The following is a 21,332-nucleotide window of genomic DNA, read 5'->3' as shown; positions in this document are numbered from 1 at the left end:
AGGGTGAAGAAAATAAAATGATACAGAGAAAATATTTTATCCACAAAATAAGAATGAAGTGTAATTTAAAAAATACCATTCCGCAGGTAAGTAACAGTTGTTGGAAATTAAAAGTATGATAATAAAAATGTAAAAGCTCAATAGAAAGTTCACAGGATTAAATTCCAGAAATTATACAAAAAGAAAGAAGACAAATGACAGAAATTTGAGATAAGAAATGAAATTAAAAGAACAATATTGGTGGTAGAAGTTTCAATATCAATAAATAGAGCAAATTGAATCAAATAACTCATAAAACAATTTAAGAAAACTTCTCAGAATTACTTAAGGTGAATTTCTGAACTGATATTAAAATTTTTGGTTTCTTATATATGATCAAGATGCAGAATGGCATGAAATTTTCCTACAGCAATACTTGAAATTGAAAGATGATGGCACAAATACTTAGGCAAAATAGTTTCTAATCTGTAATTCTATACCAATCCAGAACTACAGAATTGAGGGTTTTTTTTTTTTTTTTTTACTAAAACTATTTCTTCCTAATGTGAAACATTCTTCCTAATATAAAAACAAACAAACCACAATTAAGTGGAAAAAAGAGACTCTAATCTCATCTTGATGGAAGATAGTAGCCAGACACCATCACAACCAGATCCAAAAATAATAGTTGTCAAATATCATGAACTGTCAACCAAATGAAAAGAGGGAAGACCTGTGTAAGCAGCTGTCCTCAATCTGTATTTTTCATAAGCATCACTATTAGGTCATTGAGATTTGGAAGCAAACAATTCCAACTGTCAGGGGCTTAACAGGTTTATGTCTTGCTCATGAAAATGCCCAAGTGGATGAAACTCCCCTGATTGTTTCCCTTCCTAGCTCTGATTCAGGGCCTCTAAGAGTCCCCCTCACTAGATTATTTGAATTTAGTCAAGAGTAGAGGGTGAAGGGTGTATGCATCCCCACCTCAATACAGTTGAGCCTGGACAGGTGTCTCATTGACATCTTTTCTTTTGGAGAAGGGAGCAAACATCCTTAGATAATTGGCCATTTCTTATAGTAAAATAAAACTCATTGTTTGACTTTTATTATGAAATTTGACTTGAAAGAATGGTTTGACTTGAAAGAACTACGTATATTCTAAAATAATAGTAACTAGAAGGGATAAACATGGAGTAAGTATGGCCAAATTCAGTACCTATCCATGATAAAAAACTGTGATGTGGAAAACTTCCTTGATATCTCTGTGCCCCCTCACATCAACATACAAGAGGAAGACAGCCATTTGCAAAGTAGGAAGAGTGCTCTCACCAGATGCCACATCTGCTGGTGCCTTGATCTTGAACTTCCCAACCTCTAGGAATGTGAGAACTAAGTGTTCATTGTTTAAGCCCCCTAGTCTATGGTGTATTTATTAATTAGAGCCTGAACTGACTAAAACAGCCCATAAGATTAGGAATAAAGCAAGGCTATCTGCCCTCACTATTTCCAGCCAACTTTTTCCTAGAGTTCCTTTGGAGTGGTGCAATAGGAGAAAGAATAAGAAAGGGCATACATTTTTGAAAGAAAAATGTCTTTTTTCTTAAAATGACCTAAATCTGTACATAGAAAATACTAAACCAGTGTCCATAGCAGCAATGTCCACAGTAGCCAAATGGTGGAAAGAGCCGAGATGTCCATTGACTGAGGAATGGATAAAGATGTGATAATATACACAATGAAATATTACTCAGCCATCAGAAAGGATGAATACTTATCATTTATATTGATGTAGATGGAACTGGAGAGTATTCTGCTGGGTGAAATAAGTCAGAGAAAGAAAATTATCACATGGTTCCACTCATATGTGGAATATAAGAAACAGCTCAGAGGATCTTAGGAGAAGGGAGGGAAAACTGAATGGGAAGTCATCAGAGAGGGAGAGAAGACATGAAAGACTCTTAAATACAGGAAACAAAGTGAGAATTGCTGGAGGGGAAGTGGGTGGAAGGATGTGGTAATTGGGTGATGGACATCAGTTAGGGCACATGATGTGATAAACACTGGTTGTTGTACACAACCGATAAATTAATGAACACTACATGAAACAAATGATGTACTATATGTTGGCTAATTGAATTAAAAAAGAAAAACAAAGAAAGAAAAAGATATTTTCTATAATAAAAGAAAAGATTAAACACTCCCCTCCAAAGCACCAGAACTAATAAGAGAGTCTAGCAAGATCACAGTAAGAAAGAAATTGATGTTATTAAAAATGTTTATTTTCTTCTAATGGATCTATAGATTCAGTGTAATTCCAATCGAAATTACAGAAAACTTTTTTGTGGAAGTTGGTCTTCAAACTTTCAAGGAGAAATGCAAGTATCCTAGATTACTCACCTAGTTTGAAAAATGAGAACAAGATGAAGGACTTCTATTATCTTTTTCTTAAAGGGCCAGAGTGTAAATATTTTAGATTTGTGGGGCAGATGATCTGTTGAAGCTACTTCATTCAGCCTTTGTAGCATGAAAACAGCTTAGAGGATCTATAAACAAATTGGTATGCCTCTGTTATAACAAGTTTTTTTTTTTTTTTTTTTTTAATAAAACCGGTGGCCATGTCTTGGGCTATATTTGCTGGCCCCTGCTGTAGAGATGCAGATTGTGTTATTAATATAAATGAAGACATATTGATCAGTAGATCAAAATAGGTCAGAAATACACATGCTATTGGCTGATTGGTTTTCCACAAAGGTGCTAAGAAGGACTTAAAGAATGAACTCTTCTACAAGTGGTGCTAAAAGAGTGGATATTCACATGACATAAATTTTGGCCCTTACTCAGAAGAATTAAAATAGAGCATAGACAAATGTCAAGACTAAGCATAAAATTGCTACAGAACTTAAAAGAGAAACCAAATTAATGAGCTATAAGCCTGTGAAAGATGTTCTATATCATTAATCATCAGGAAACTGCAAATTAAAACCTCAATGAGATATCAGATATCAGACCTACAGGAATGGATACAATGAAAAAAACTGATAATGCCAAATACAGACAAAAAAGTGGAGTAATTGGCAATATTTTTAGTTCTTGGTAAAAATGCAGAATGATCAAAAAGCTTTTAGAAACCGATCTGGCACTTTTGTCCTACTTCACACTCCTACAATTACCATATGACAGGTATTCCATTTTTAAAGATTTTCCAAGAAAAATTAAAGAACATAATTGCACAAAGACCTCTACATGGATGTTCATAGTTTTATTTGTGATAGCTACAGTTTCTAAATAATCCAAGTGATTATCAACAGGTAAATATGTAAACAAATTGGTATATATTTCTCCAATGGCACACTACTTAGCAATAAACACTAATGAATTATGAATAATCACAGCATAGTAGATGAATACTAATGAAAGAAACCAGATATAAAAGTGTGACACATGATTTCAGTTTTATGAAATTAAGGAATAGATTATTCTAACCTATGGTGAAAGAAAGCAGATCATTGATTGTCTTGAGCCATGTGTGCTCTTGACTTGAAAAAGTGTGATGGAAATATTCTTTATCTTAATATAGAAATGGTTACATGGATGTATACATTAATATCAATGAATAAACTGTGATAGAGTTAACATAAAGAATTGAAAGTATAAAAAAAAGAGAAAATAAAGGCAATGTTTGGGGGAAAGATGATGGTCATTAATTTAACTTGAAGGTTGGAGGACGGTCTAAGATGAAGATTTGAGAAAAAGGAAACATGGATTCTCCCTCATTTCAGTAACTTTTTTGAGGATTCTAATAAAAATGTAAGATAAAAGCTTTTGATTATTCCTAAAATTTTTATTTGGAATCTCACTTGCTTATTTATTCAGTGGCCTTCCATCCTTTATTTTCCTTTGACCTATATGTATCTTTATGTATCTGTAGTGAGCTATCTTACCTATTTATTTATTCGTCCATCCCTCTGTGTGTGTGTATGTGCACAAATAATGTATATAATAATAGAAGAATTTTTTCTTATAAAATGTTTTATTTTTATGTTTTATTTAATTCATGTCATCTGTTTTGCAGAAAGATTCAGATATACTATTAAAAAGAATTCTGAAAATACAAATCATTATGGATAAAGCCTTGGTATGCATTATTGATATTGATAGTATCTTTGTTTTGTGTTTAAGTTCAAAGGAAATTAAGAAAATTCCATTTGTCTGAAATACAGATATATTTTACTCTGAAATGTGTATCTCAGTGTAGCAAGACATAAAGAAATGTTGTCCATTGCCTTTGCATTGGCATTGGGGGCTCATATTTATATTATTGGTTTCAAAATCAATATAGAATTCTAACAAAACTGTATAATTTATATGTATGGAAAGGTTCTGCTACATTATGATCTAGTCAATTATAATGAGCTGTATATACTTCTGGATGCACTCCAAATAGTGATGAAATTCTTACACAAATTAATTTCTATTTTAAAATAAGCTATTTAATTTATTACTCAGTTGGAGGTTCCTGTTATTTAAAATGACCTTTTATTTTTTTAAGATTTTATTTATTCATGAGAGACAGAGAGGGAGAGAGAGGCAGAGACACAGGCAGAAGGAGAAGCAGGCTCCATGCAAGGAGCCTGATGCAGGACTCCATCCCCGGTCTCCAGGATCATGCTCTGGGCTGAAGGTGATGCTAAACTGCTGAGCCACCTGGGCTGCTGAAAATGACCTTTTATAAGATTTTTTTATGCTCTACAATTTCTTGGATTCTCTGATGGAAATTCTATATTTTATTTTATTTTTTTTAAGATTTTACTTATTTATTCATGAGAGACACAGAGAGGCAGAGACATAGGCAGAGGGAGAAGCAGGCTTCCCGTGGGAAGCCTGATGCAGGACTTAATCCCAGGACCCCAGGATCATGACCTGAGCCAAAGGCAGATGCTCAACCACTGAACCACCTAGGTGTCCGGAAATTCTGTATTTTGAAAACAGGAAGAATTATTAATAGGAATATTTATTCAATTTTTGTTTATATAATCAGTTTTAGCCAAGTCATTATGGGTAGCAATTAAGAAATCTGATCTTTTCAGGATGCCTGGGTGGCTCACTGGTTGAATGTCTGCCTTCAGCTCAGGGCGTGATCCCAGAGTCCCAGGATTGAGTCCTACTTTGGGCTCCCAGCAGGGAACCTGCTTCTTCCTCTGCCTATGTCTCTGCCTCTCTCTGTGTCTCTCATGAATAAAGTCTTAAAAAAAAAGAAATCTGATCTTTTCATTATCACTAATATTTTTGCCTAAAGTCTGTCGATAAGTGCCATAATTTTCAACATAAAATTTTGTTGATAAAAGGAAATATTTAGATCTTTAAATAATTTGTAATAAAAGCAACAGGAAAGAATAGACATAATAAAGAAAAAAGCACATATAATTTTATTATCAGGAGGTAAATTTTATGCACACATTTTCTGTTTTTAATATATATATGTATATGTTCTTATACCTTTGTTTTATATATGCTATTTTGTAAGTTATTTTATTATGTTTTTCCACATATTTTTTAAACATGTTTTTTTAAGAGATTTTATTCATTTGGTCATGAGAGACACAGAGAGAGACAGAGAGAGGCAGAGACACAGGCAGAGAGAGAAGCAGGCTCCATGCAGGGAGCCTGACATGGAACTAGATCCGGGTCTCCAGGATCATGCCCTGGCGCTAAACCTTGAGCCACCCAGGCTGCCCCTGTTTTTCCACATATTAATGAAATATATTATTACAGTTTTATTTTAACACTTACATAGTGTCTGATATATTTAATATAATTTAACCTATTTTACTAACTATTGCCCTTTGGGGGCATTTAGATTTAGATTTTTGTTATGTGGGGAATGTTAATACTTAACACCAGTATCAGAGCATTGAAATTATGCTCTGCAACAGCCACCTCCATGAGGTTGTTAATATTAAATCTAGACAGCCTACTTTCCTTTCTATTTAACGGGCTATCTTCTGACCATTCCAATAAAACAGAAGGCATTTTCAACGCACATATCATCATGCAAAAATAACAACAAAGAACTCCAGAGTTTTTATAATATCCTCTGATTAGTATTCCGTTTCTTTTTTATGTTGTATATCTGTCTTAAATTTTAAGATATGACTCTGTAAACTATTTTTTCTCCTTACTCGGAAAATCCCTGGCTTTTCATTGGAATGTTTAATTTATATTTATCAAAATTACTAGTGTTGTGCCCAAGATCGTGAATCCGAGAAACCGCCAAGGAGCCGACACCGATGCAATCACACGAGGGTTTATTTACAAGCTCGAGCCTGGGTCCAAGTGTACCCGACGCAGCGGAGCAGGGACTTGGACCCCGAGACTAAGAGGCGTAGCAGCTTTATAGGGGCCAGTGGCCCATGGGATAGGCAGAAAGTTGCACAGTCATGCTGGTCCGCTGAGCGGGATTTCCGGTTAGGGTGTGCCCTGGTCTTTGACTAGGCCTTGGCAGTGCCCTAAGTAATAAGCAGGTCAGCACAAGGCGGGTGCGGCCCAAAATAGAGTCAGTCCTGCTCTGCTTGTCCAGGGGTAGGGGATTTTGTTAAATTTCCTGGGTCCCACAACTAATACTTTGGATGTAGGTTAAGTACTGCTATGCTATTAGTGTTGTGTGTCCTGTTATTCATTCCTTTGTTCCTCCGTTGCTGCCCTTGGATTAGTGGGTTATAAAAAATTTTAAAAATAACCCACTAATCCAATCTTTATCTCCTGTAAAGATAAACCAATCTTTATCTTCTATATTGTTTTTTCCTGCACTCTCTCTTTGTCCCACATCTTACCCCAGTGGTTTCTCTGTTGGTTCAAATTAAGATTCCTAACTTATCACAATATAGAATTAATATTATACCACTTCACATATAATGTAAGAAGTTTATAACATTAAAGTTCCATTTAACCACTGTGTATTAGCTCCTTAACAGACATATCATTTGCAGACATATGCTCTTGTTCAGTAGGTTGTTTTTTCATTTTATGGATGGTTTCTTTCACCATTAAAAAGCTTTGTTTTTTCCCCCCAAAGCTTTTTATCTTAGTGTAGTACCAATAGTTTATTTTTGCTCTTTTTTCCCCCATTGCCTTAGGAGACATATCTAGAAAACTGTTGCTATGGTGGATGTCAGAAAATTACTACCTGTGCTCTCTTCTAGGATTTTTATGGTTTCAGGGTTTACATTTACATATATAATCCATTTTGAATTTGTTTTTGTGTATGATGTTAGAAAGTGGTCCAGTTTCATTCTTTTATGTAGGTGTCCAGTTTCTGTAATATCATTTATGGAAGAAATTGTCTTTTCCCTCATTGTATATTCTTATCTCCTTTGTCATAGATTGATTGACTATTTAATTGTGGATTTACTTCTGGGATTTCTATTCTGTTCCATTGATCTATGTGTATACTTTTGTACCAGTACTATACTGTTTTGATCACTACAGCTTTGTAATACAACTTGAGATATGGAATTGTTGCCTCCAGCTTTGTTCTTGTTTCTCAACATTGCTTTGGCTATTTGGGATCTTTTGTGGTTCTACTACAAGCCATAAAGTAGAAAGAGGTCATGCTATTTGTGAGCTGCCCTAGAGGCTATTCTGCTAAATGAAAGAAGTCAGAAAAACAAGTGCTATATAATTTGACTCATGTGGAATCAAAAAAAAAAAAAGAAAGAAAGAAAGAAAAGAAAAAAATTAGATACATAAATAGAGAAAAAACTGATGGTTGTCAAAGTGAATGGAGTCGGGGATAGGCAAAATGAGTGAAAGGGAGTGGGAGAGTCTTCCAGTTATGGAATGAATGTTACAGAAATAAAAGGCACAGCATAGCATTAGGAATAGAGTCAATGATATTATAATAGCTTTGTATGGCAACAAGTTGTAGCTACCCTTGTGGTAATCAGAGGTGTTGTTTGTTTACACTATGGGAGGAATTACCATGCTGTACACCTGAAACTAATGTGACATTGTCAACTACACTCAAATTAAAAATTAATGAAAACAATTATAAAAATAACCCTATGTATTATTGTAATACATTTTACTCTGCCATTTGTTATAAACTATAAAAGAAATTATTTTTTAAATATTCAGTTGCTTAAAGAAATTAAGGAAAAGAAAAAAATTCATTTTTCTCTCACATTTACCATTTTCAAAGCTCTTCTTTCCTTGTAGTCTGTGTTTCTGATGTTTAGCCGGTTGATGAATTTGCTTCAGCTTTTGTTCATCTGAAGTTATTTTTATCCTCACTTTTAAAATATTTTATTTGGAAATATTTTCAAACTTTCAAAAAAAGTTGCAAGAAGAAGAATAAGACAAAAAATACTTATAACTCTCTTTACTTAGATTTATGAATATTGTATCCTATTATCAATTGTGCTCTGTTCAAAAGTAAGTTGTAAATTGCAATATGGAGATTCATTTTCAGTGTGCATTTACCTAGAATAAGATCATTATCTTAAATAAACACAATAGTTATCCATGTAAGTAAAAATGACATTGTTAAAATACTTTATATTAAGTCTACTATAACTTAATTGCATTATAGTTGGACAATATGATCTAAGTGACGCTTAATGTTTTATATTCAAATAACTTTTGAATGGCCTAATATGGGTCAATTTATGTAAAACATTCATGTATGTTTGAAAAAATATATATATTCTCTCATTGTTTTATATAGGCCTTTATTCACCTTCACTCATAGTGCACATGCTACACTGTGTAAATATACAATGTAATTTATTGGGAAAGATTACATACAGAGAAATAGCAAAGTACATAATTTCTAGAGACTAGGAGGATATTACATTTTATTTTCTGTTAGTGGTTTTCAGCAGACGTGCTGCAAATTATAGAAGAATCTCAAACTGCCACTTTTCATTTTCAGCAAAAAACTTAGAAATGTGTGTACACATACAATTAAAGTATTTAAGAGAAAATATGTGATTTTTGTTTCCTTGAATGAGAACAGTTGCTTGAATTTCTTTTATTATGGTACATTGTTTATCCAGGATACATAGTCATGTTATCTTACTACAATGAAGATAAATGGTGGCAGATAGAGTAGATAAAAATGACTTTGTAGTTTAGTTAGAGATTTGAGTACTGGTTCTTATGCTTAGTAGTTATAGAATCTTGGCATCTTAACTTTCAACCCTTCATTTTTATGTGTAAAGAGGAAAATATTCACAACCTTTTCATTTAATATTATTAATACATATGCTCCCTATATTTAAACCTAAAACTAACTAAGCAATTGATAAATCTTAGTTCTTTTTTCCTTTCACTGAGCACCACTTTAACATTTTTTTAAAGATTTTATTTATTTATTTGATAGAGAGATAGCAAGAGAGAAAGCATGAGCAGTGGGCAGAGAGAGGGAGGCTTGATCCCGGGACCCTGGGATCATGACCTGAGTTGAATGCAGAAGCTCAACTGACTGAGCCACCCAGGTGCCCCTTACCATATTTTTTTTTTAATTTTTATTTATTTATGATAGTCACATCAGAGAGAGAGAGAGAGGCAGAGACACAGGCAGAGGGAGAAGCAGGCAGGCTCCATGCACCGGGAGCCCGACGTGGGATTCGATCCCAGGTCTCCAGGATCGCGCCCTGGGCCAAAGGCAGGCGCTAAACCGCTGCGCCACCCAGGGATCCCCCCTTACCATATTATATCCATTTAAAATGTGGTAGTTTAGTAATATTCAATAGTGAAACAAAATTTTTCTTTCAGTTTGATTATATGGGCTCTGAAGTGGCAGTTGCAGCTGAGAAAGTTGTCCATATCTTTGGTCTTGTCAATACTGTAAGTATTTTTCATTTAAATTTTAAGCATCCCTATTAATGCAAGAACATTGTGTAAATAGCATTTGTAATTTTATTAAGTAGTCTTACCAACTAGTTTCATTCACCAATGGATTTCACTTCCAAAAATAAGTATGTTAGCATTATGTATAGAGATGTAATACTTACTACTACCTAAACCTGCATGTGGTGTATCTCCTATTTTTAGATGTTCTCCCAGCTTAAAGTGACTGTTAAGCTAACTTCTTTGGAGCTCTGGTCAGATCAAAATATGATTTCAACTAATGCGGATGCTGATGAAGTACTACAGAGATTTGTGTCATGGAAAGAACAATTTTTGTTTCAAAGATCCCATGATCTAGCATATTTATTAATGTAAGTGCATTATTTTCATGGATATAGGGCTTATCAAATTATGTGATATGTTAGCTATCAAAAATGTGTTATCTATAATGACAGGAAACCTAAAAAACTATATGCATACTGTGTTAGCGAAATGTAAAATATAAAAATTTGATAACAATGTAAGACACTAAATCATGGTAGGCCATTATTCTCAGAGTGGACTGTTTATCCATGGAAATGTAATAAATTTGGAAATTTGGAAAGCCTTAGAGCAACATGGTCCTCAAGGATTTTAAAGATTTTTCTTAGAGTTAAAGAACTGAAACCATTGTTTTAACATTAAATAAAATATAAATTAGTTAACAAAATAAAATAATTATATATAAAGCTGGTTATGCAAAAAAATTAAATTTAATAGTAATGTGGTGACTTTATATATATATATATATACACCATATATATTATATATATAATTATATGCACTATATGTACTAGATCTTTCAAAAGTTTTCATATAGATGTTTGCTTGACTTAACTTTATTCTTTATGGGGAAAAATAAAAATACAATTCTGAAGGTCTTAAGCAATATGGAATACATTTACAAATCAATTGGTGTCTCCTGTGGCTTTTAAAGTCTGATACAGGAGCTCAGGAGCAACATTAACAGAACTGAAATGTGTGAGGACACTTTCTGAATTCTCTTTTCGTTAGTGTACTGCACATTCTTCTTTCCCTCCTTATCCTCCAATTCAACATTTTTACACGCCTTAAAGGCTCACTATGTGCAAATCATGGCAGTAAGCTATCTTGACTTGTACACCTTAGAATTATATCCATCCAGTCATGGTAACGGTTATGATTAGTATTTTGGATGGATTAGTCACTGCTGGGTTTGGGGCTGTGCATCATAAAATAGGCTATGGAACTTAACTTTGTAGGAACTGTGGGAAGTTATTCAAATACAAAATGATTAAAAACACTAGATGTGATATGTAATATTCAAGTTTCAAAACACAGCTTTTTTTTTTTTTTTTTTTTTTTTTACTAAGGAGCCCAATTCTTAAAAGGTCATTAAGTTATTAAAAATTTAAAATGTATTTATTTACAAGAAAAATTTTGGTATTTAGTTATAGGGATCATCCTAATTATGTAGGAGCAACATATCATGGAATGGCATGCAATCCAAAGTTTGCTGCAGGAATTGCTCTGGTATGCATTTAATTCCCATCTATTTGGTAATTATATCACATTTTGAAAGTTAATATCCACTTCAAGGAGCAAAAGTACGTATAGCATATCTATTATGCTGTTTTGACACATTTTTATAAAATAATTTTTATTCGGATTTTGAAATTCACATATTACAATTTTTAAAAAAATTTTGAGGGAAAAATATACAACATGAAATTTACCACCTTAACTGTTAAGTGTATATATGTCAGTAGTATTAAGTATGTTCCATTATTATGTAACAGATCTCCAGAACTCTTCATCTTGCATATATGTAGCTTTGTCCTTTTATTCAACATGGCCCCATTTTCCAAACCCTCTAGCCCCTGGCACTCACCATTCTACTGTCTGCTTATGTGAGTATGAAATTTTTGGATTCCATATATAATGGTGATCATCTGATATGTGTCTTCATGTGTCTGGCTTATTTCTCTTAGCATAGTACCATCTAGGTTCATCCATGTCATTGCAAATAACAGGATTTCATTCTTTTTATGGCTAAGTAACATTCCATATCGTGTGTGTGTGTGTGTGTGTGTGTGTGTGTGTGTGGGGAGTTTCATTTTTACATTCATCTATCAATGAGCACTTAAGTTGTTTTAAATACCTTGGCCATCATAAGTAATACTGCAGTGAATGTGGGAGTACAGGTATCTCTTTGTGATACTGATTTCAGTTATTTTGGATATATATGCAGAAGTGGGTTTGTTTATTAGATCATATGGTAATCCTATCGTTAATACTTTAAAGAACCATCATACTGATTTTGAGGGTGGTTTACAATTTTATAATCCCACCAGCACTTCACATTATATTCATCACGTCCTCGCCAACATCTATTATTTTCTGTGGTTGCTTTTTTTTTTTTTTTTTTTTTATGGTAACCATCCTATTGAGTATCTCAATGTGGCTTTGATTTGCATTTCTATGATTATTTGTAATATTGAGGGTCTTTTCATATGCTTTCTGGTCTTTTGTATATCCTCTATGGAGAAATATCTATTCATGTCTTTAGTCCAATTTTTAATTGGTTGATTTGAATTTGATTTTTTGTTTTTGTATTGTAGGAGTTCTTTATATTTTGGATGTTAATCCATTATCAGATATAGGATTTGCAAATTTTCCCATTTTGTAGGTTGTCTTTATACTCTGTTGATTATGTACTTTGAAACACAGAAGTTTTATGTTTGGTGTAGTCCCATTTGTCCGTTTTTGCTTTCGTTGCCTGTGCTTTTGGCATGATATCTAAGAAATCATTGTCAAACCTAATATGTAGATTTTCCCCTGTGTTTTCTTTTAGGAGTTTTATAGTTTTGAGTTTTGCCCAAATCTTGCCCTTTAGATTTTTACCAAATTTAATTTACCCAAATGTTACCCAATCTACTGTTTAGACTTTTAAGCTGTTTTTAATCAATTTTTGTATATGAAGTACATAGATACAACTTTATTCTGTATGTGGATATGCAAAGTTCCTATCACCATTTATTGAAAAAGCTATCTTTGGGATCCCTGGGTGGCGCAGCGGTTTGGCACCTGCCTTTGGCCCAGGGCGCGATCCTGGAGACCCAGGATCGAATCCCACGAGCCTGCTTCTCCCTCTGCCTGTGTCTCTGCCTCTCTCTCTCTCTGTGACTATCATAAATAATAAATAAAAATTTAAAAAAAGAAAAGAAAAAGCTATCTTTTATCTATTGAGAATACCTGTTGAAGAGAATGTCATTTCTGCATTATCTCATCTTGATCCCCTTTTATAGATCATTTAATCATACATGTAAGGATCTATTTCTAGGATATGTAATCTTGTTCAGTGATATTTATGTCTATCTGTATTGCCAGTACCATACTGTTTTTGATTATTGTAGCTTTGTAATACGTTTTGAAATCAGGAAATGTGTCCTTCAATTTTGTTCTTTTTTGAAATTGGCATATTTATTTAGTGTTCCTTGGGATTCCATATTAATTTGGGGGTTATTTTTTAATATTTCTATTAATAGCTTAAATTTAATTGCATACAAAAACACTGTCCTTTATAGTTCTATAGTTCTTTTCTAACCTTTATAGGGTTTTTTTAAAGATTTTATTTATTTATTTATGTATTTATGTATTTATGTATGTATGTATGTATTTATTTATTTATTTATTTATTTATTTATTTATGAGAGACACAGAGAGAGAGGCAGACACCCAGGCAGAGAGAGAAGCAGGCTCCATGCAGGGGCCCAACTGGGACTTGATCCCAGGACTCCAGGATCATGCCCTGAGCCGAAGGCAGACGCTCAACTGCTGAGCCACCCATGTGTCTCTATCCTCTGTAGTTCTATTACACAGATTATAGGATTTGTTTTGTTTTTCAGTATTTGTCTTCCAATTCTATCCACCAAAATTACAATAATGCATGTTACTATATTTGTCACTTTTGTCTTGCTGTTTTCAGGATTCTCTCCTTGTCTTTGACTAATGGGAATCTTTGTGAATCTTTTTGGGTTTATCCTGATTGGAATTTGTTGAGCTTCTTTTACAAAAAAGATTTCTGAAGTTTGTGGCCATTCTTTCTCCAAATAAACTCTGTCCTTTTCTTTCTCTCTTCTTTTTCTGAGACTTTTATAATGCATACATTAATCTGCTTGTTGATGTCAATAGGCTCTTTTTATATTCTTAATTCTTTTTTCTTTTATTTCTATGACTGGATGATTTCAAATGGACAGTCTTCAGATCTGATTCTTTCATCTGCCTTATCAAATCTGATTTTGAATACCTCCAGTGAATTTTTAAGTTCATTTATTGTATTTTTGGGGTCTAGAATTTTTTTAAAGATTTTATTTATTCATGAGATAGCAAAGAGAGAGAGGGGCAGAGAGAGAGAGAGGTAGGCAGAGGGAGAAGCAGCCCCCCCTCAGCCCAATGCGGGACTCAATTCCAGACCCTGGGATCACATCCTGAGCTGAAGGCAGATGCTCAACAGCTGAGCCACCCAAGTGTCCCTGGATTTTTTTTTTTATAATAGTTTATATCTCCTGTTGATATCTCTACCCAGAATTTATAGGTAAGGCGGTTCATCATTTGAAAATCAATTAATATAACCAATGCCATCAATAGGATAAATTTTAAAAATTATTTGATCATATTAATAGATGCAGAGAAAGAATTTAACAAATCCAATGCCGTTTGTGACAAAATTTAAGAAAGTAGATCAAGAAGGGACATTCCTTGAGGAAAAAAAACATCTAGATAAAAACCTATAGCTAAAACCTTAATGGTGAGAAACTAAATGCTTTCCCAGTGATCAGGAACAAGGCAAGAATGTAACTTACCAGTCCTTTTCAGATTTGTACTAAAAGTGCAAAACACTGATATTACCAGATGCTGTGAGGATATAGAGGAACAGAAACTCTCATTCATGAAGATATGAATGCAAAGTGGTACGGCCACTGTAGAAGTCAGTTGGGCAATTTCTTACTCTTACCATATGATCCAGCATATGTCCTCTTTGGCAGTCATTTAAATGAGTTGAAATCATATCCACATAAAATCATGTACATGAATATTTATAGCAGCTTTATTCATAATTACCAAAAATTTGAAGGAACCAAGATGTCTTTTAATAAGTCAGTGGATAAACAAACAGGAATAAATACATAAAAAGGAATACCATTCAGTGTTTTAAGAAGTGAACCATTAAGCGATTGGAAGATATAGAGGAATCTAATACTTGTTCATGAAAGAAGCCATTTGGAGAAAAGACTAAAAACTGTTTTATCCTGTATTATACTGTATTATTATTACTATTCTGTGACATTCCATAAAAGGCAAAACTATGGAGATAATGCCAAGGTTATTGATTGCCAGGTGTTTCTGTGTTGCCAATGTCACTACTTCTCAAGTTTTACTTTTTAAGACAAAAGAAATGCTACTTGCAAGATATTCTAGTATTCCACCTTTAGAAAAAAGTTAATTTGTTTTTTTCCTCCCTAAAACTATTTCTAAAGTCCATACGATTTGCCAAGTCAAGCCTTAAGAACCTGTGTATTTTTTCTGAGTGTTCACTTGAAAAGTAATATAGTTACTGGAGAAATGCTTATTCTTCTCAATTAAAAAAATATATATTAAGGGCACCTGTGTAACTCAGTTAATTAAGTGTCCAACTCTTGATTTTGACTCATCCATAATCTTAGGGTCATTAGATTGAGCCCAATGTTGGGCTCCATGCTGGGTATGGAGCCTGCTTAAAATTCTCTCTCTCTCTCTCTCTCTCTCTCTCTTTCAAATAAATAAGGAAAGAAATTTTAAAAAATAAACAAAAAACAGAATTTAAATGAGTAATGTGTCAGGGCAGCTGGGTTTCTCAGTGGTTGAGTATCTGCCTTTGGCTCAGGTTTTGATCCCCAGGTCCGGGGATGGAGCCCTATATCAGGCTTCCCACAGGGAGCCTGCTTCTCCCTCTGCCTATGTCTCTGCCTTTCTCTGTGTGTCTCTCATGAATAAATAAAATATTTTAAAAATATAAATATTAGTAACATGTCAAAAGATTTCATTGATCTTAATTGTTATTTGTCAATGCTATTTGGACTAAAAATACCATTACTCAAAGAAAATAACAAAATTTACTATTTTTTTCCAAATTTTTAAGCAAATAATAATCTTTGGTATACTAGGTTTTCTTAAATTTGTATTTACATTTACTTGAAAAGATAAAATAGATGAATACACAACTTAGATAACAATTCTGATATTTTGTTTATTTAGTATCCACAGGTGATAACTTTAGAGGCGTTTTCAGTTGTTATAGCACAGTTGCTTGGAATTAGTCTGGGATTAACATATAATAATGACATCTTCACTTGTTACTGCCCAGGAGCTACATGCATAATGAACGCCAAAGCAATGTAAGGTTTTATTTTTGTTAAATCTGTATCTTCCCTTGGGAAATGTTTGTAATATTTTTAATGTATAATGTCTTTCAATATAATCTGATTAAGAGAATTGTTTATTACATAAACATGCAATTATTTAATGTTTATTAAAGGAAGTGAGTATATGATATTGTAGAAAATGTGCTTATTCTATATTCTATGTGATATTGTAGGGAGAAAGTGGATGTTGATGATGGCTTCCTGGGTAAAATTTAATTCACCCTCAAATTATTAATAAGCATCTACTGTGTCTTGGTTATTGTGTTACTTTGACTTACAAAAGGTTAACAAGATAGATAAGTCCTAAATATATTAGTCCATCAGGGACAGAAAATTTAAAAAGGACAAAAGAACAAGCAAGATCTAAACAGTTTATGACAGATGCCAAGAAGAAAATAAATAGAGAAAATATTAGGAGAAGAAACTTTCTGATAAAGTGGTCTAGGAATAATTATGGAAATAATTATGTTGGGATCTGACAGAGAAGGAACAAAGATGTTTATTAAAGAGTTGAAAACTTTTCAATGAAAACAAGTGAAGTAATACTTGAATAGTAACAAGCTTGACAGACTGATATAAGGAGGCTTGTGGAGAGGATAAAAATGAAAAAAAATAGCTGGGCCTATAAGAAGAATGTTTAGACATAAGGAAAAGAAAATAATATAGAGTGAGGCTAAAGAATGAGTCAGGAGAAGTCCAGGATGTGATGTAGGAATATAGGGAAGACCTTAATCATGCATTAATGATGTGAAAAGGGATTTTATAATAAATGTAATGGAATATATTTTAATTGGTTTATTCAGTATGGATAATAAAAATTACCTTGTAAAATGAATGTAAAATATAGCACAGAGAACAATATAGTGATATTTGGGAATATTTGGGATATTTCAAAATAATAGCAGTTTTTTAAGACTGAGAGAAAAGGAGATGTCAAGAATTATTGGTAGGTAGGGGGCAACATAGGAAGAATCTGAACACATGTCCTTCATAAAAATAAAGATAAATAAGGAGCTTACTGGACAAATCAAGCAAACCACTATTCACAGTATAGAAGTCCCAGAAGGAGAGAGATGAGTCAAAGGAACAGAAAACTAGTTAACATTTGTGATCATATGGACACCTGGGTGGCTCAGTGATTGAGCATCTGCCTTTGGCTTAGGGTGTGATCCTGCGGTCCTGGGATCGAGTTCTGCATCAGGTTCCCTGCATGAAGCCTCCTCCTCCCTCTGCCTATGTCTCTGCCTCTCTCTGTGTCTCTCATGAATAATTAAGTAAAATTAAAAAAAAATTGTGATCATAAAGAATAACATATGTCTTTTTTTTCTTGTGATGAGAACTTTTAAGATCTAGTCTCTTAGCAACTTTCAAATTTGCAATACAGGGCCTTGCCACCCTGTCACTCCTGGTATGCACCCTAGTCTGTCATGGCCAGGACTCTCAGATGGGGCAAGAGCGAGCCCTAGTCACCAGTGTGCCTTTAGTAGTTGTGGCTGCACCTCACATACAGATGCACTGAGAAGGAGCCCCACTCACCAAAATCCACACCAGTCATGGCCTAGCCAGAACAGGATAATGCACACAGCCCATACAGAGGGCAGTCCTAGGGCACCTGGCTTTGGTGTCCAAGTGGGTTTGCATTACTAAGCCTCACAGGACCACCTTCTGCTTAAAGAGGCTCCTTCAAGACATAACTATCTAGTACATAGAGGCAAATTAGGCACCAGAGATTGCAAATGAAAGAACAAGACAAAACCTGAGAAATAGAGTGAAATGGAGATAGTCAATCTACTAGATAGAGTTCAAAGTAATAGTCATAAAGGTGGTCACCAAACCAGAAGAATGGGTGATCACAGTGAGAACAAAGACATAGAAAATATAAAAAAATAACCAATCAAGCTGAAGAATACAATAAATGAAATAAACATACTAAGGTAATCAATAGCAGATTAGATGATGCTGAAGAACGGACAAGCAATCTGGAAGCCTGGATAGTGGAAAGCACTCAGAGAAGTAAAAAGAAAAAAGAATTTTTAAAATTGAGGTTATTTTAAGGGACTTCTAGGTAACATCAACCACACTAGCATTCATATTATAGATGCTCCATAAGGAGAAGAGCAAGAGAAAGGATCAGAAAGCATATTTGGAGAAATAATGTCTGAGAACTTACCTAATCTGGGGAAGGAAATAGACGTCCAAGTCCAGGAAGCACAAAGTCTCAAATAAGATTGATCCAAAGAGAGCAAAGACACATTAAAATCAAAGTGTCAACATTTAAAGAATCTTAAAAACAGAGAAAAATGAGTAGTCATGTATAAGGGAATCCTCATAGCTAGTTTTTCAACAAAAATTTACAGATCAGAAGGGAGTGGTAGGATATATTCAAATTGATGAAAGGAATATTAAAAAAAATGGTACACATCAAGGTTATCACTCAGAATTGAAGGATAGATGAAGTTTCTCAGACAAACAAAGCTAAGGAAGTTCATCAAACCAAACAAATCTCACAAGAGATGTTAAGAGAATTCTTTCAATGGAAAAGAAGAGGCCGTAACTAGAAATAAGAAAATTATGAATGAAAAGAATCTCACTGGTAAAGGTAAATATATAGTAAGGGCAGCACAGCAGGTCAATCACCTATGTAATAATAGTATGAATGTTAAAAGACAAAAGTCATTTACCTGTAATAATTAGTCAAGGTATACACAAAATAAGATATCAAATATGATATCAAAAATAAAATGTAGGGGGGATATAAATGTAGCACTTTTGGAACACATTTGAACTTAAGCAACCATCAACTTAAAATAGGCTGCAATGTACATAGGTTGTCACATATGATTCTCGTGGTAAACACAAAACAAATACCAATAATAGTTACAAACCTTTGCAGGGTGTTAATGTTTCCTACTATTACTGTATTACTGTCAACTTCTCCCTTTGTGTCTGATAATATTTACTTCATGTATTTAGGTTCCCCTATGCTAAATGCATAGATATTTATAAGTGTTACATCATCTTGTTGGATTGGTCCCTTTACCATCATGTAATGACCTTTTTCTTTTTTATCTGTTATGGTTTTTGTTTTAAAGTCCATTTTGTCTGATAGAAGTATTGCTACCTCAACTGTCTTTTCATTTCTATCTGCATGAGATATCCTTGTCCATTCCTTCATTTTCTCTCTGTGTATCTTTAGATCTGAAGTTAGTTTATTGCAGGTAGCTTTTGTATAGGTCTGATTTTTATCTGTCCATTTAAATACTCTATGTGTTTTGATTGGAGAATTCAGTCCATTTACATATTTAAGATATATACTTACTGCCATCCTATTGATTGTTTTATGTTTTTGTAGTTCTGTTTCTTTCTTCTCTTGCTGTCTTCTGTTGGTATTTGGTGACTTCTCTTGGTGTTATATTTATGTTCCTTTCTCTTTTTTGTGTCAATGGATAGATCATCTAGACAGAAAATCAATAAAGAACTATTGACCTTAAATGACATATTAACCAGATGAACTTAATAGATATATAGAGTTTTCCATCCAAAACTGGCAGAGTACACATTCTTTTCAAGTACATTTGAGAACATTCTCCAGGATAGATTATGTTAGGTCACAAAACAAGTCTCAATAAATTTAAGAAGTTAAATTATATCAAGCATCTTTTCCAACCACAACAATATGAAACTATAAATCAATTACAAATTAATCAAGTTTAAAGTTAGTAGAAGTAAATAATAAAGAGGAGTAGAAATAAATGAAATATATACTTAAAAAACAATAGAAAAGATAAAGGAAACTAAGAGCAGATTATTTGAAATAACAAAATTGATATGCTTTTAGCCAGACTTTTCAAAAAAAGAACGCTGCAATAAAACCATAAATGAAAGAGAAGTTACAACTGATACAGAAATTTAAAGAATTCTAGGAAACTGCAAACAATTATATGCCAATGAATTGGACAACCTAGAATAAATGGGTAAATTCTTTCAAATAATAGTCTTACAAAACTGAATCGAGAAGAAATAGAAAAATTGAACAGATTTATCACTAGTAATGAAATCTAATTAGTAAAACAAACAAAAACAAGAAAAACATCCTAAGTACAGTACTAGATGGTACTGAAGAAATGTTAATACCTGTACTTCTTAAAATATTCCAAAAAATTAATGAGGAAAGAACACTTCCAAACTTATTCTAGGAGTCCAGCATTACCCTAATTCCAAAACCAAATAAAGGCACTGAGCTCCCAAAAATATTACAGGCCAAAAGCCCTGATGAACATAGATTCAAAAATTCTCAACAAAGTATCAGGAAACAAATGCAATAATACATTAAAAGATCATACACTCAGATTAACCACGATTTATCCTAGGATGAAAGGATGGTTGAATATCCATAAACTAGTATGATACACCCCATTAACACAAAGAAGGCTAAAAATCATATGATCATCACATTAGTGCAGAAAAAGCATTTGATAAAATTCAACATTTATGATAGCTGAAGTTGTAAACAAAGTGAGCATAGCATATATGGTCTTTATAAGACAAACCCACAGCTAACATCATACTCAATGGTGAAAAGCTGAAAGCTTTTCCTCTAAAATGCCCATTCTTGTCACTTTTTTTGAATACAGTATTGGAAATCCTAGCCACAGCAATCAGAAAAAAAAAAAAAAAAGAGAGAGAGAGAGAGAGAGAGAAGAAGAAGAAGAAAAAGAAAAAGAAAAGAAACAAAAGCATTCAAATTGGAAAAGGAATATTCTCACTATTTGCAGATGACCTGATACTGTATACAGAAAACACTAAGGACCAACAACAACAAAAAATTAGAATAAATCAATTCAGTAAAGTTACAGGGTATAAAAACAGTATAAAGAAATGTTGCATTTCTATACGCTAATAATGAACTATCAGAAAGAAAAATAAGGAAACAATACAATCAGAAAGCATGGTTCAAAATGAAAATTGTGAGCCATTTGTTAATATGCAATGAAAACAGACTCAGCAACACTTTTGTAATAA

At 33.3% G+C, this 21,332-nt stretch overlaps 2 protein-coding genes across 5 annotated transcripts in view; one reads left to right on the top strand and one right to left on the bottom strand.

The window, feature by feature from the left end:
• LOC144284582 (uncharacterized) overlaps positions 1–21,332 on the bottom strand; it is a 283,713-nt gene that overhangs the window by 49,184 nt on the left and 213,197 nt on the right. For 3 of the 4 annotated variants that reach the window (XR_013353010.1, XR_013353014.1, XR_013353008.1), the window contains one exon: positions 19,630–19,765. The gene's annotated coding sequence lies outside the window, so the exon portion shown is untranslated. Of the gene's footprint in view, positions 1–8,176; positions 8,302–19,629; positions 19,766–21,332 lie in introns of those variants that run through there. The other variant, XR_013353009.1, reaches the window with a different exon arrangement.
• Positions 1–21,332, top strand: part of LOC144284578 (A disintegrin and metallopeptidase domain 3-like) — a 109,067-nt gene that overhangs the window by 46,695 nt on the left and 41,040 nt on the right. The window contains exons 8-12 of the mRNA XM_077849278.1: positions 4,052–4,114; positions 9,754–9,825; positions 10,033–10,199; positions 11,298–11,379; positions 16,144–16,283. Of these exons, the coding sequence (XP_077705404.1) occupies positions 4,052–4,114; positions 9,754–9,825; positions 10,033–10,199; positions 11,298–11,379; positions 16,144–16,283 (524 nt within the window). The remainder of the gene's footprint in view (positions 1–4,051; positions 4,115–9,753; positions 9,826–10,032; positions 10,200–11,297; positions 11,380–16,143; positions 16,284–21,332) is intronic.

Source organism: Canis aureus, chromosome 15 (assembly GCF_053574225.1).
Source record: "Canis aureus isolate CA01 chromosome 15, VMU_Caureus_v.1.0, whole genome shotgun sequence".
Lineage (NCBI taxonomy): Eukaryota > Metazoa > Chordata > Mammalia > Carnivora > Canidae > Canis > Canis aureus.
Note: the sequence above shows the minus strand (reverse complement) of the source record. Positions and strands in the feature narration are given on the sequence as shown.